The sequence below is a fragment of the Struthio camelus genome, chromosome Z (genome assembly GCF_040807025.1).
Source record: "Struthio camelus isolate bStrCam1 chromosome Z, bStrCam1.hap1, whole genome shotgun sequence".
Lineage (NCBI taxonomy): Eukaryota > Metazoa > Chordata > Aves > Struthioniformes > Struthionidae > Struthio > Struthio camelus.
Genome location: NC_090982.1, coordinates 44896720 through 44912145, shown reverse-complemented (window position 1 = coordinate 44912145; position 15426 = coordinate 44896720). Strand labels below are relative to the sequence as shown.

General features: G+C 41.6%; 1 protein-coding gene across 5 annotated transcripts in view; it reads right to left on the bottom strand.

Annotated features, from left to right (window-relative positions):
* Positions 1–15426, bottom strand: part of LOC138064821 (band 4.1-like protein 4A) — a 140555-nt gene that overhangs the window by 5545 nt on the left and 119584 nt on the right. For all 5 annotated transcript variants that reach the window (XM_068928827.1, XM_068928828.1, XM_068928829.1 and 2 more), the window contains 5 exons: positions 10424–10543; positions 3866–3913; positions 3150–3218; positions 2163–2273; positions 1005–1086 (listed from right to left, as the gene is read on the bottom strand). In XM_068928827.1, coding sequence (XP_068784928.1) covers positions 1005–1086; positions 2163–2273; positions 3150–3218; positions 3866–3913; positions 10424–10543 — 430 coding nt within the window. The remainder of the gene's footprint in view (positions 1–1004; positions 1087–2162; positions 2274–3149; positions 3219–3865; positions 3914–10423; positions 10544–15426) is intronic.

Genomic DNA, 15426 nt, shown 5'->3' with positions numbered 1-15426 from the left:
CGTTTTGGTAAAGACTTATTTTTCTCGCTGAAAACCTATATACACTCTCTTAAGAGGACAACTAGGAATCCTATCTGTTTCTACTAAATGTGTTATTACATAGATATGCCCTCCCATTGCCAATAATGATGATAAAAATCAAACTTAAATAAATAAAAAAGGGTCTAGAAAGAAAACACAATTTAGGAGTCTGCCTATATGAGTGTACCCAAATCGCTAATACATACCAGTAAAGGAACAAAACTTTTCGTAAGTACATGAGAATCCCATAGCATTGTGGGAAAAACCTCCAGGTAAAACAGAAAGCGTTTGTCAGAAGAGAAGCAGCTTGTACCGTTCTAAGGATTTGGAAGCTAGGTAGAAATGTGTCTGGAATTTTCCCTTGTATACATTGGTTTTCCTTTAGTGCACTTGTATAACAGAAGTGCTTGCTTTTTTGATATCATTTCCTTCTCGTGTTTGGAGCTTAATACGACTGACTATCAAAGCTAAGAGATATGTTACCATAATTTATGATAAAAGCCGCTGATGAAGACAAGCTCCGTCCATTTTAAATTTCAATAAGCTGAAAAGAATAACTGTGTTTCAAGCCTGAGCAATCAAGCTCTAAGAACTGGAGGGAAAATGATAATAGACTATCATTACAACTACATCCTAAGCACACGTGCATATTTTCAGTAATTGTGAGAGTTGATTCTCCTCCTGTGGAAACAGGATAGCATGTTAACAAAGCATCAAACTTTAAATAGGAACGTGCCCTCCAGTAGTAGAAGCAGATTTCTGTGGGAGCATACGCTACAGAATTCAGTATATTTGGAAATGTAAACAAAGTAGTCAAACTGCAAAATGTAAAGCTTCCAGTCACATTGGTTAAAAAAAAAAAAACAACAAAAAACCGAGTCAGCTTTCATTTTCACTGAAAGATAAAGATTTAATGTAAATACAGCACTGGACCCCTTCTCCCTCCAAAAAAGGAAAATTTTCACAGATGTGCAATTACTAACCTGTTGAGTCAACTGGATGCTGGGTCCTCTAGCATCTGAGGAACGTGTCACAGGCAGTGGAGGCACCAGATCCGTTTTTGCACTGGAATTATAAAATGATATTACAAAATAGATATCGCTGTGATGAAGTATACCGCAACAATACACAAGAAGCATATGAACCTGACCCAGCTGGTTACGTAAAGACACATCAAGGAATTACAGATCTCAAAAGCAACTCACTGCCTATCCCCTAACTTGAGATGGCTGAAAGCTATTGTGGCCACTCTCAATATGCAGTGGGGAGAGGCACCTTCAGGGCACGGTTCACCCCTTCTCTTCTTATGAAGCCTCTCTCCTCCTAGACTAAGAGAGAGGGCCCAACTTTATTACTTTATGTGAGATGAGCCTCATCCTAAATCGCAAGTGTGCCCCATCTCCTTCAGGGCATCACCAGCTCGCCTCCTGTGGGCAGCACAGGAACAGAGAGCAGGAGCCGTCCAGCAAGCCCAGGACATCCTTCTCCCAAGGCAGAGCGCCTCCCCTGAAACGCCTCAACCTACTTCTCTGTACTTTGTGCTGGGGCCACAGGGAGTGATGCAGCTATGTATAGGGGGGTGGGAGGGGAGGGGAGGACCTTAGGTGGGCGATATTTTCAGGGAACTGCTTTTGTCATTTCAGGCCTTAATATAACTGAGAATGGGGCTTCTTCTTCTCCATGCACAGCTATTCCCTTTAGAAATTGGTCTTCTAGGAAAGACTGACAAACCCACTGCTGAAGAAGGGTGTATTGGAGTTCCCACGAAACACACTCCTGCAAATGAGCAGCTCCACGCTGTTAAGGATGTAGGTGTTTGGAAAGTGACTCATATGAGCTCTCAGAGGTAGGTCATGAAGTTGCCTAAGGGAGGAGGAGCGGGGCAGGTTTCATTTGGCTTTTTCAGTTTTTCGCCCTCTCTACGGAGCGAGTCAAGCAAGCCTCCATGGCTCAAAATAGACTACAAATGTTTTTGCACTTCGTTGAGTTATTTAGCTCTGAAGACTTATTGCTTACAGGGTTGCCTGAATCCTATGTCAGCAAACAATCACAAACATGCCACTTCTAATCTAAGCATGATCTCTGAAGAACATCTGTGACCCATTTAAAACAATCCATTGCTAATAATCACTTGCACATACTTCACTTCTGACAGAACAGATCTTTCGCCATCAGAGCACTGGGAGCGCCGATACTGCCGGTAGCTTCGAGGGGAATGCGAATGTCTAATGCGAATTGGGTCACCTTGAGTCCTAAGTGAGAAACAGTAGATTAAAAAATCAGAGCTTTGGCACAAAAAAATAAACACAACTTCAGACTGAGACACCCCTCCGTTTCTTATTAAAGTATAACAGATGGCTTCTTGCACTGTCTGCACTTAAAAGGCTGATGCTTTCCTTATGAGTCTGTACTTACAAGTTAATGCTTTAAAAGTGTAAAGGTCACTAAAACGGCCATGTCATTGTGTTTGAGAATGAAACGGTTTAATAAGGGATGTATTAAAATATACAGCGCTAACATCAGCCTTTTTTGTTAGTGGTGTTGTGGAAGAACACTATAATATAAACGGATCCCATTTGTGTCACAGGCAGCTGCTTGCACTAACACATGGCATCCCAAATGGGCAATTACGGGGAAATAGATGTCCGTTCTGAAGGAAATGGCTATGCCCTGGCAGCTGCCCATGATAAGCCAGGGAAAAGGGGTTGAGCAGGTCAAACAGTGCTTTAGATGATCAGAATAAAAAAATTAAAAGGAAGCAGAAGTTTAAGAAAGAAATGGGCTTGCTTGTTTGTATTCAATTCTCCCTGATTGTGTACTACGTATAACATAGAACGGATTGAAGGGTGGCATAGGGAGACACATCGAACGTACATACATACAGCAGGCTGATGAGCGAGTGGCATAGGAAGAGCTGAAGACGATTCTTTTTGTATTTGGGAAAGGGAAAATGTTAGCTTTAAAAATTATTTAGTATCCTCACCCAACCCATCCTGATAAGCGTTTTGAGAGGATAAAAACTTACGGATTATGTGTAGCCCACTCCTACTTCAGTTTGACAGAGTTCACAGTAAAAGAAGAAAAGTGGGCTTTTGTATTTCCAAAGAAAAATGCTGACACAAACTCACTCTACTTTAGTGTATGGGATTTCTTTCAATTGCTCCTCAGACAGGCCAGATGGATCCACAAGTTCCTTCCTAGAAAGAATTAGGCAAAGTTAATAATATTACAGTAGCTAGCAACTACATAACCATTCTTTTTTATTATTATTATTATATTAAGCTGGAAAGATCTACCTAAACAAGCTGTTTTGAGCCCTGAAGCTATACTGACATCAAAATAGGAAACCTATTAAGAACTGTGTCTAACTACCTTGATAGCTTCAACTGCAGGTCGCATCCTCTTTCATCCTCCTCTCACCTCCTCGTAACCTGATCTTGTTGCTTCACGATATACATGAATATTGTGAATACTGAACATTGAATATCCTTTGGAATAGGTCATTATCTCCCTATTTGGTAATAGTATGTATGAGGATAAGAGGCCTCATCCTAAAAGTGTCAGTATTAAAACCAAGGACATTTTGGAAGCCCCACAAGAATACATCTCTAAAATACCGCATTTTTCTTTAATTCATCTACATATGATGAATACACACTGTATTCAGTGGTGTGAAGTATCTTCTACGCATAGCCAAGTGAAGTAATTTACACCTGTGTAATTAATGTACTGTGGCACATAACCAAATCAGAACATACTGCTTTATAGCCACAGCGCAAGGAGCGTGAATAACTCTACTGGGGCAATGCAGTGGTCAGTCAGACCCTACGAGGACAGTACTTACTGAATATGTTTCCACAGTTGTTCTTTAGCTTGTACATCTGGGCTTCTCCTACAAAGACCGAGAAAAACAAACAACGCAGAACTGTGAAAACCACCATCTGAGGTATTGCCGCTCAAATAACTTTTAATGGCATACATTAAGCACAGAAATTATGGCAAGCGTAATCCACTAGTGACTTCAATTTTAAAGTTTGTTATCTTGGGAAATATACTAAACTTCATTGCTTTATTGGAACTGAAAAGTCATTTCTTGAACGAGAGGCTCTGAGTAAAATCACCATTTCTGTTCCACTAGCCTTCAGCAAAAGTACGCGCAAAGCATTAATGGCAGAACAGGTTCTCCCTGCAAGCCAAAGCTGTGCCCACCTGCTGCTGCCCCCTTAGCCCCCAGCCCAGCTGAGGACAGTGTGTTTTGGAATTACTCCTTTTAAAGGAGTAATTCCTGAGAAACACCGGGGTGGCCCAGTGAGCCCTCTGCGGGCAGGAAGCAGGTCGCATGGGCCAGCCAGGCCAGGCCTGGCCAAGCCGGCAGGAATCCCTGCCCATTCCCAGCGGGCCCCAGGAAAGAGGAGCTCTCGCTCAGCTCTCATCGCAGCCTAGCCTCAGGCTTGCTGGTGCTTTGCAGGTAAGGTTTCTGCTCTGCTCGTTTATACTTTGACTTGGCGACATCTAGGACAAATGCGACAACAGCGATCACACTTACACACAAACACGCAAAAATTTTAGCAAGTATTTCATTCATGGATATATTGCTTAGCCAAAATTGTAATTTTTCTGTTGCAGATATGGAGATATAGTACAGAAAGCCTGAATTACATGTTTCTCATCTTCCAGCTAATTACAGAAAATACTGTCTCCTAACTAGACTGTCCTTTCTTTTTATTTTTCTTATTCTATTTCATTGCAAGTTTAACATGAAACCACCGCTGTTGCTGAAGTTACACCTAGAAACCACCAAAAACCATGCAGCTTAGTGGATTAAATAGACGCTTTACACAGTGGCAGGGACTACAGTGTATGAAGAGATCAGATCGCTCTTTTCATTGCGATTACACAACTTCAGCGTAGACAGCTAGACTGTTCCACGTCCTCCGAGATGCAAGGGAGGCAACTTACAAAAGGATCAGCGTGCCTAAATGCTCCCACAGAAGTCACGGTTTCATCAGATCATATACATTTGTGCTTTTTGCTTTTTTTTTTTTTCCCCCTTTAAACAAAAGGGCCCATCATAGTCAAAGATGCTTTTGGAATGATATAATCCACAGACTTAAATGAAGATCAAGGAAGAGAGCAGGATTTTGCCTTTTTGTTAGTTGTAAAGCATCTGTTAAATTGACTCTCCATTGCTCAGTGAGAGAGCCATATCAGAGATTATTCCAAACTGTTCTCTCTCACTAATTGTTTTACTATGTTTTTGTTTCACCATTACATGTTTGGCTTATTTCCAGACTTCAGTCTGGGAATAATGTTCAGAGACATCTGTATTTCAGTAAATGTTTACAGATGGCATAGAAGCAGATTATCTAGAGATGATAATTTTTTTTAGATTTCACAGGTGTAGAAGTCCTGGAAGATCCTAGTTTAATACTGTAAAAATACCACAGAGAGAGAAAGGCAAGAAACAACTTTACATCTGTAATTCCCTAATGGGACTAATATAAGCTAATCCATAACGTTCTCAGGCTTCATGCTAGTGATGGTGTTCAAAGGCAGCATCGCGCAGACCTCCTCGCCCCCTCTGCCCCGGGGATGCGTCCTGTCCTCCTGTCAGACCGCTCTGCTGTCTGGTCCGACAGGCCAGGGCATCTGCATGAGGGCATCTGCAGCCATCAGGTGCAAGAGCTGCAGCCACAAGTAGCTTGCAATCTGATTTCTTTTTTTTTTTTTTTTAACAGCATTAAGAGGTTTTGATGGCTTTGCGCGTTTGTGTTTAGTTTACTGTATTTCATTTTCTCCGATTCTCCCTTCTCCTCTTTCCTTCTCTCTTCTTGCTTTTACTTCTTTTTACTCCCCTTCTTCCATCAGTTCACATTATTTTTAACTCCCTGAGGCAGGAGCTTGGTATGCAGCGGTTTCTAACAGCCTTTTTTGCCCCCAACTTTGAATTGATTTCTGCTTCTATGCAACCCCCTACTCACAAAATAGCAGCTGCAAACCCCGCATTCACCCTGGGGCTGGGAAGATAGGCATCCTCTTCTGAGACTGAATAATCAGGCAGTGGGGAATGGGACAGCTCACTGAAAACGGCAGCTCCTCCAGGGAGGCTTTGTAATGCTTACAAGCCCTAGTTTGCCTGAGGAAGGAAAGCCCCAAGGTCACTCCCAAACCCAGGGTTCCCACAAAGCAGGGTATTGTGCACGCCACTAACCCATCTGATTAGCTCATTGCCCGTACTTATTCATGAAAATACACCAGTTCAGGATGCGGTCCTAAGTCTCCCTGTGTCACTGAACATGGCACACGGCCTCACCTGCGGTAAGAAATACTAACTCGTGGAGCAGCGTGGGAAGAGAGCGGTTAAATAAGAAGTTGCCTTCATCTCACCATTTTCTAGGAATTGTGCCTCCTGCTTTCTATGGCCAGCTCTGGGTGCTGAATTCTGTGACCTCTCCCATCCTCTCCCTCCTCCTCTTCCTTCCACCTCTGCAACTACAGTAATAAGGGAACCATTGCCGTAAAACACCAGTAGAGCCAAATATGGCATCTCATGAAAAAAAGCATGAAGGAAAGGCGCTATGCGCAATCATTGCTCAGAGCAAACTGTTTTTAGGAATTCGCATCTTGACGTTATCCATCTTCCAGCAGTTTAAGAAGCCTTTAAGATACTGGGATAACCTCATAGCAGCTATTCAAGTTAACTCCCCACAAAAGAACATCCAGAAACATGATACAGATACTGTATCTTAATACAAGTATTTTTTTCACCAAAGGCCTGATTCTGCTTCCTTGGAAGACAGCAGGAACAGTATCACTCTAAAATGAAGAAAAGCTTATGAAAAGAGAGGCTTTGTTAGGGTGAAATGTAGGCATTGTAAATACTGAATAGGAAACTCATGTTTGTGTAGTTCTCAACAACACATAAGGAGGAGATCCTTCTACTAAAACTTCAATGCCAGATCACAATCCTCCTCTTACACTCTTTTCACTTTTTTTTTATTGTGAATCGTTTTAGCATCCAGACTTTGGACAGATAATATATATTCGGATTGTCCTATTGCAGTATCTGAATCAAATTTTGAACAGATAACAGCTTCTGGACAATTTGTAAGCTAATCGGATTCTCAAATCCGCAAGACACCTAATGGGAATTCACAGTAAGTGGTGAGTCTCCAGGGGTTTTTTTTGTTGTTGTTATTTGGTTTTTACAAGCGCAAACAACCCTAGACGTTAATAAGGTCTACATTATTTTTATGTCTGCATCTGCACCCTTATTAATAATTCAATTTGATTTCGTGATTCACAAATGGTAGATTTAAATAGCCATGGAATTTTAATGACCATTCTTCTTAATTAAAAAAGCCCTTTGGCTATGCAGATGTTTTACTTGAACTCTTGAAAATAAACCCCGTAGAACTAGAACTGGGAGCTTTCTATATTTGCTGTTTCCTTTAGAAGAAAGAAAGGTCAAATTCTTGTCAAATATTTTTATTCCTGAGACCAAGGAGAAACCCCCTGCCACACACACACACACACACACTCACCAACAATGATTAATATTACTCGTTATCAAACACATGAAATGCAGCGTCGTGCCAGACACGGTAACAAAAATTTCAACCTTCAGGCTTCCAAGATGAACCTCTAGTTAAGCTGACAGCAAAACATAACCTAATGTGAAAGACTTATTTGTACTATTAAAATGAAGGTTTTGTGTCAATTGTTAAATGTGTGAATTGAAGTGACCATGTGTCCAGATTAAAAAATAGAAACGACCATACCCTATACCCTAGGGATTCACTTGTTTCCCTTCTCTCTAACATGCATACAGTCCTGTAAGCAAACAGCTGAGCCAAACTAAACTCAATAAATGCTCTTATAACCTACTGCAGCTAGGGTTTATCCATCTTGTTTGATTTGACTGTTCAAACAGATAAAACCCTTTTACCAGACTTTTTTTTTTTAAAGTACCTTTAAAGGCATTCAAGTTTTCCCTTTTTTAGCTCATACTGACATACATTAAGCGAGGCACACAAAAGTGAGGAGTATATTCATCACTATCACAACAGGAGAGAGAAGAGAAACGAAGAGTTACCTAAAATCTTAAGGGTTTCCTCCTTTCTTTGCTTTCTCTAGGACCTTGCCTTGTTACAATAAAGACATACTACACCTTTATGCTTTTTGCTAATAGTATTTTTAAAAAATATATAATCCAGAATATCACTGCGCTGGCTAGTATTTTCGGGAGGGAAGAAAAAATGCATTTTGTAAGTTGTTAGCCGCAAGAGGGAGCCTGTGCTGTCTAAGCAATAAAACTTACCTGGCACAAGGAAGAAAAAAAAGTTGGCTATAAATTTCATCTAACCATGCTCTCATAAACTGAGTGCATTTCCTAGTTTATAGCACTTTCTGTATATAGTACAAAAATGTAAATCAAACAGTGTTATATTTGCACCTTTAATAGGAGTGAGTTTTAATATTTCTTATTTTTAGTAATATATCGTCCTACAATAATAATATTTGACTTTTGTGCAGTTGAGAGCGAACAGGTCTGTACAAAACCAGTAAAAGTAGAAATTCCAACATTTGGAATTTTAATAACAAATACTGTTTCTCATAAAAGTAGTAAAACTGTAAGCTAGGAAGCTGGAGATAAAAAATGGGTTCTAACAACGTGGGTAACTATGAGAACAGAACTCCAGTGGATTTTAATACCGGAAACATCAATGCAGATTACAGTTTCAATAGGTAAGAATAAAATAGCCGTATACTTAATATGGTGTATGTTCCTAATATGCTTGCAGCTGATTTCCTCAGAAACGGGGTGAATAAATCTTTCCAATCACAAATAAGCATTTATAACAATATATCTTTTAAATTTAGCTATATCAACACAGCCTTCTAAGAAACAAACCCCCTTCCTCCCCTCATGCTTCCTTTAGAGGCTTATTGGGAGCGTGTGGGGCTGACAGTGAAAATTACTATTCCCCTCCCCACTTAGCTATAATAAAATTCCACTGATTAAATCAGGGAGAATCATCCTTCCCTTCATGAGGCTAAGTATGTTCTTTGTATGAGGAACTAAAAAGGGACAAGACGCATTCTCTACATTTTGCTGGAGGCAGTGATTTCTATCCCTCCTTCTTTTGTGTCCACGGGTCAATAAAAGTACGAATCTTTGCTCTCCCCTAACACCATGCACGCACGGGATTGTCAGGAACCCCTGGGCACTTCTTCCCACTTGGGAAATGCAGCAAAGCCAAAGTCCTTGAAGAGATTCAAATCTGCATCCTAGAATTTTGTTACAAATATTTCATTCTTCTTCAAACTATACTAAAATGCTTACTAAGGCAAATAAATTTAGCAATTCAAGGCCTTACAGTTTGTGTTGGTTAGTCGTAACATGGAAGGCAAATTAAAAGAAAAAAAAAGGCATTGAGGAAAAGAAACTATGTTAAGTGATTATACTGGGTTACAACGGTCACGCGTTAAGCCATGGGCTTCAGAGCTGGACAACTCATCTATTTTAGCAAGGCAGTGAGAGCGGGGATATAGCTTCAAAGACTGCTCTTTTGCCTGGTCTCGCAGTGCCTTCGTAGCTGCTCTCCCGGCATTCTTGAACACATCGCCCAGCCCTGTCCCCAGGGCTCCCTGACACTGAGGCTGCTCTAGGTGGTTTCTCCGGTGGTACATTCGGCTGGAACACACACAGTCCAAAACAATGTGTCTAAACCCCCCAAACATGCCATTAAAAGAAAACATAGTTATAATAAAATGAGTATTTTTGTTCGTCTGAGAAAATTAATTCTAGAAACCGACAATTTCACCATGTGGGGAATGGCTATCGGTAGGAATGGCACTGCCTAGCAACACGGCTCTGTCATGGAAATCCTGACATCAGGACCTAATAAATCACCGGCTGCTGCTTACAAATGGTAATTTGACATGGAGACTTCAGTAGCTGGTCTCATCTGGAATAACACTGCAGACATTACACTGATTAAAGAAACGCACACACATTTCACAAAAACGCCTGCACCTCTCGCACAAAAACAGAATGTCTTTGCAGAGATGCTGCAAAGAGCAGGGGCATCGCTGTCCTCATTACAGAATTGAGGTTCAGTGAGCCACAAAACAGTGCAATACCTCATCCAAGGTCGTGGAGTTGGTTACTGGCCAAGTCTGTTACAGAGCCTATTCTGCGTTACTCGTACCCTCAAATTCAAATCACTAAAGCAAAGGAGGCCACAGAGAGACAAATCTGCTATGTGAGAACATGCCAAGTGAAAGCCACTGTTCCTGAGTAACTGCGAGGAATAACTATACTGGAGATGCTCTTCCTACTTTTTAACGTGCTACAGCAGCCTTAATGTTCAAGTCAAAGTGGGCTAATTTTACATACGATCGAGATCTGTGCCTGGATCGACGGTAGTTCGGATCTGCCTGGTTTTTCTCCTTTTGTCGCCGCAGCACGGCTTCCCACTGAGGAGCTGAGTCAACCATGTCATTCTCTTGCCGTAACCTGCAAAACAAGTACCAGGACTTTAGTCTTGAGGTCTCCGTCCCAGGTCGTTCTGAGAAAGAAACGGGTTATTTTTTTCCTTGCAGAATTCCAGCTACTATTATGCAATATTTTAACTTTTTATCTTGCTATATTTATAAATAATATTCCCAAAATATATTAAAGCATAAGAACCTGTATCAAAGAGAATTCACTGATCTGTTATTTAGAAATAGCTTGGGCCAAAGATGAATCACTCCAGGACAGCAAAAACAGGCCTACGACTTGAATTCAATTTGTCTTCTTGGCCCAAGCCGAACGGCTGGAATTTTTTCCTTCCTCTATTTAGCTTTTCGAGTTCACCTCACCTACAGCAAGTAGAAGTCCAATATTGTGATACACGGCTGCAACTTTTTTCAAATGCATCGTTGCAGCACACACCTTCATGGGACCTCGGGAAAATGCCCCAGGGACGCCCTGAGCAAGCTCCCGCTCAGAGGAAGCGGTCCCTTCGCCCTGACCTGCAAAACAGCCCATGACGACCACCGTCACCTGTGTGCCGCACTGCCCTCTATGTGCCTCCGGCCCCTGTTTGCGTTGGTGTGGTTGTGCCCGGTGCCTCCGCATCAAGCCTTGCTTGCCCCATCCTGGAACGCCTGTACAACAACTTCCCCCTCCAACCGAGACTCAGCAACCCCTACAGGCCTCCCCGGTAAGCACCTCTGGCCCAGGGAACACCCTGCTCCGTCCAAAGGAGAGGAGAAAACCCACCACCAAGGCATCAAAATCCACCTTCCAAAGAGACACAGATAATCTCGTCGTTTTATTGATCTGAGAGAGATGCAAAAAACTGAGGGGCGGAGAAAGCCGTTAAAATCCGGGCTTCCCAAAAGCAGGTCAGCGTAAAGCAAAAGAGCCCATCGCTGACAGGGAACCGTTCTGCTCAGAGGTTTAGATTAGCTAGCTGCTAACGCAGCAGCTGATTTGAAGAGGCAGACGGGAAGGTGAAATCCTCAGTCCCGTGAATTATTTCCTATCATTAAACGATCCAAATCATTTAGAAATAAGAGATTCCAATGTTAGGCTATTTTCAGATGGGATATGATATTCTTTTTAAATAAATCCATGAATCCATTATTGGAACGCAGTGCAAATTAAAATGCAAAATCACATAAACTCAGCATGTTCAATAGCAGGCGGAGCTAACTGCAATGACACAACAAGCCAGAACAATCAACGTGCCACTACCTGGCCATTCGAGACTATACAGAAGCCTCGCAGTTTGGGGGATACAGATATGACTGCTGTAATAAGATGCTAAGGTGAAACCAATGGCTGTGCTTGGTCACAGCACCGAATTTAGAAATCAGCAAAAATTGAGAAACAACCCTGGAAAATATCAGTCCAAGAGCGGGCTGTCTGGTATGACAGCGTGACTGGCGCATTGAAGAAGCCAGAGTAGCGTAACAAGAATGGGAAGACTGACAGGTAAAACAAACAAACCAACAGAGATAAATGGATTACAGCAGAGACTTTACTCCCTAGGAAATGCAAAGTATGTTATTGTTCTTGCTCTTCACCACCTCTACGTCTTTCCAGTTGAGTTTTGAATTGTATCAGGCTAAACTGGCTAAGCAGGCTGCCGCTTTTCCTTTGATCAGATCCTTCTCTCACATGCGTAACGATTTTGAGCCGGATCCCCAACTACTGCAAAGCCTCACAACTCTACCAAACGGCACCAAGCATCTGGAGTAGACCACAGCGCTAGGTTTTGATTTCTAAGCAACTTTTTTTCAACCTGTAATCTGCTAGTGACAGGGATTAACATAAGCTTCTATCTGCGGATTTAATACAAGAACTCACACAGCAACAAGTAACGAACTGCAATTTTCATCCCGAATAATCCAATTTGTGGAGGGAGCAATCGTGCCCTGCATGGTATAAACACTACCAACTGCCTTGCACGTACGGCAGTCGCTTCAACCTGCACAGAAAGAACGCGTAGGGCTGCCGGATCACAACTGCTGCGCTGGATGCTTCTTCTGCCCATTTGTCAGTCCCTTGCCCAGTCCCCCTCAAGGACTAGCACCTAACGGGACAAGCAGACAGCTAGGCTCTGAAGCAGACATTCGGATGCTGACCATAAAATAATTGCGAGCTACCCAAGAACCGCACAGCACGGCGGAGCATGACGCCCGCGCTCCAGCACAGCGCGCACGAGATTCTGCGCCTCCCCGACAAGCACTGGAAATTACACTTCTGTGCTGACCACACGCTTTGTCGATCTGCTTTTGATGAATGGCCTCTAATTAAAGGAGTAAACACATCATTTCTGCTCTGGGCCAGTCTACTAATGGAATCCCTCGGGGCTACAAGGGAACAAAACTGCAGTGATAACAGAAAAGCGCTCTTCTGCACAGCTAAAACTCTCCCTGCTCTAAAGGTAAAGGAGGACAAAATAAAAGAAGAAATGACTTCAGAGAACATAATAGCTGGCAACGTGGTTTCCAGCAAAATTCAGCCGGAACCAACAAAAATTCAAATGACATTGTCCAGTGTCATTTCAAGACCATTTTTTAAACAAAACACAGCAATAAACAAGCAAACAAAAACAAACAGTATCACTACCATTGGTATAAGATGGTTACGGAAAAGAAATCTTTGCTGATGCTGGGATAAGAGCTCATTAACAGATACGCCTCCGGTTAGGCCACACTGATCCCAGCATGCGGAGATTTGAAGTCTTCATTAGGTTCTTCTTTTAAATGGGTTTCACTGACTCTGTTGCCTAACACCGTCTCCAGTGGAGTCCATATTTCCATATCGTGTTCACACAGTCTTTAGGTGATGACTCCACTGCACCCTGGACATTTGGGTTCAGTAATTTCCAAGAGTGAGTTCAGCACACAGATGTCGTACATGACTACCTTTAGACATTCCCTTCCTTAGATACAGGAGACTGAAGATGAAGAAGAGTCCTGCAGCAAAACCCTGCTCTTTGGTAAGAACACAGGCAGGAAGTAACTCTTCTCCCAAATCCAGGACCACTGCAAAATGAGATTTTCTTTCTTTGAGGTTTATTTCCATTCTATTACACTGCAATATATTTCCCCTGCATAACCTCTTATGGAACTAAAATTAAGAAAATGGAAACTAAACCTTTAGCTGGTGAAACTCAGGATATTGCAGCTTTTGCTTCTTGTAAAAAAACACTGAGAAGTTTTAGCATCAGGTATTGAAAGAGCAATCATGTCCTAACTGTCGACAAGAGAAAGCAGAAGTCTGAGCCAGAAATTTTGTAAAACTGCATACTGTTGAAGTCAGACTTGCAGATATTTCATTCTGTTCCTGCCTCAGCCCTCTACACGTGCTTCAAATTTTGATCACATGCCCACACTGCAATCCCATTCTCCTTTAGCATTTCTTTGCCCTCCTAAATAAATTTACATCAGTTTTATACATATGTTCACATATTTCTTTGAAAGAACGGATGCGAAAAAAAATCATTTAACTTTCAGACTTTCTCCATTTTTCAACCTTCTCTGCCTATAAATTTTCTGCACTAGGACTTAGAGGTCTATTGTTCCCCACAGTGATCTCTTGCTACGTATCCCCCTGAGAAAGCAATACTGAGGACTTATTTGACTCCTGAAATCCCATTCAAAATATACTGGAGCGTACAGCTACTATTTATTTACAAATGTGATGGATCTTCCAAGTATAACCAAGTGGAAGACTATTTTCCAGTATACGCTGTCTACTACTCAAAGATATTTTTATCTACGCAATGCATTTTGACCACAGCATTAAAAAAAGCAAACGTGTTTCTTCTACGATTTAAATATGCTCACCATAGGTTCTTTTTCAACTACTTATGAACGTTTGCTCAGGATAAAATATTCATACGATGGACTGAAATCTCAAAGGTTGACCGAGATTAAGTAAACAGTTTCTCTCCAGCCTTTTTCCACTGTTTCACCTTCAGAAGGTCACAACTGCATTTCTGTTTTTCCCCAGTAGATCTGTTTTCATCTGAGAGTTACTTCCCAGTGATCTCCCCTCATGCGAGCAACATATTCTACTCTTCTGTGATCAGAATCAGATTCTTCTGGAGAATGTGAGAATCAGGCATTTTATCCCAATCACAAACAGCACAACTTTGTGTCTGCTTGTGCCGTGGGCCTGATTACAGGACTGGGAAATAAATTTGTATTAATCTATGCCACAGATAAAGCCTGAGCAACAGCAGCGCAACCCTCCCGGTATTGTGCCATTTAACTGTGTCAGGACTGGCTCACGTCTTCTAATAAGAAAGCAATTCAAATGTCTGTGCCCATTCAGTGTATTATATTCCTCCTGTGGCTGCTAACGAAATGCAGAAATTCATTATGACTGGTAGTTTTCATGCACCTGATGACAAGGGGCAAGTCTCAGATGACCGGCTCGTTTTGTGCTTGTTTACTCTAACACTGAAATGACTTTTGATCTCGTCCGACTTCAAGCGACCACCAAGGGGTAGGAAATTCTGCAATATTAATTTTTTTTTTATATTTCTTACATTCCTGAAAATGTCAAACAGCATAAAAACACCCATTACACATACTAAGTCTTTTTTTTTCTTTTTAATTTTAAGCACTTTGGCAGGAACTGAAGAAGGGTAGGTAAAGGTTCTTTTATTCTTCAAAAAATGATAAGCCCTACTTAATCGTTTTTACAATTCATTCCTTATATTGCAAGAAGCTCTTAAAAACATTCTTGTGGTCAGTCTCTAATTTCCTTCACTTGCTTGCGGAGCTTTCTGAACAACAAGTTTCATAGGGGAAAAAACTATTTACCTACTGCTCACTGAAACTTAAACTCAGTATTTCATTCAAGCTTCAGAGCTCTCCTGGAAAACAAATCTT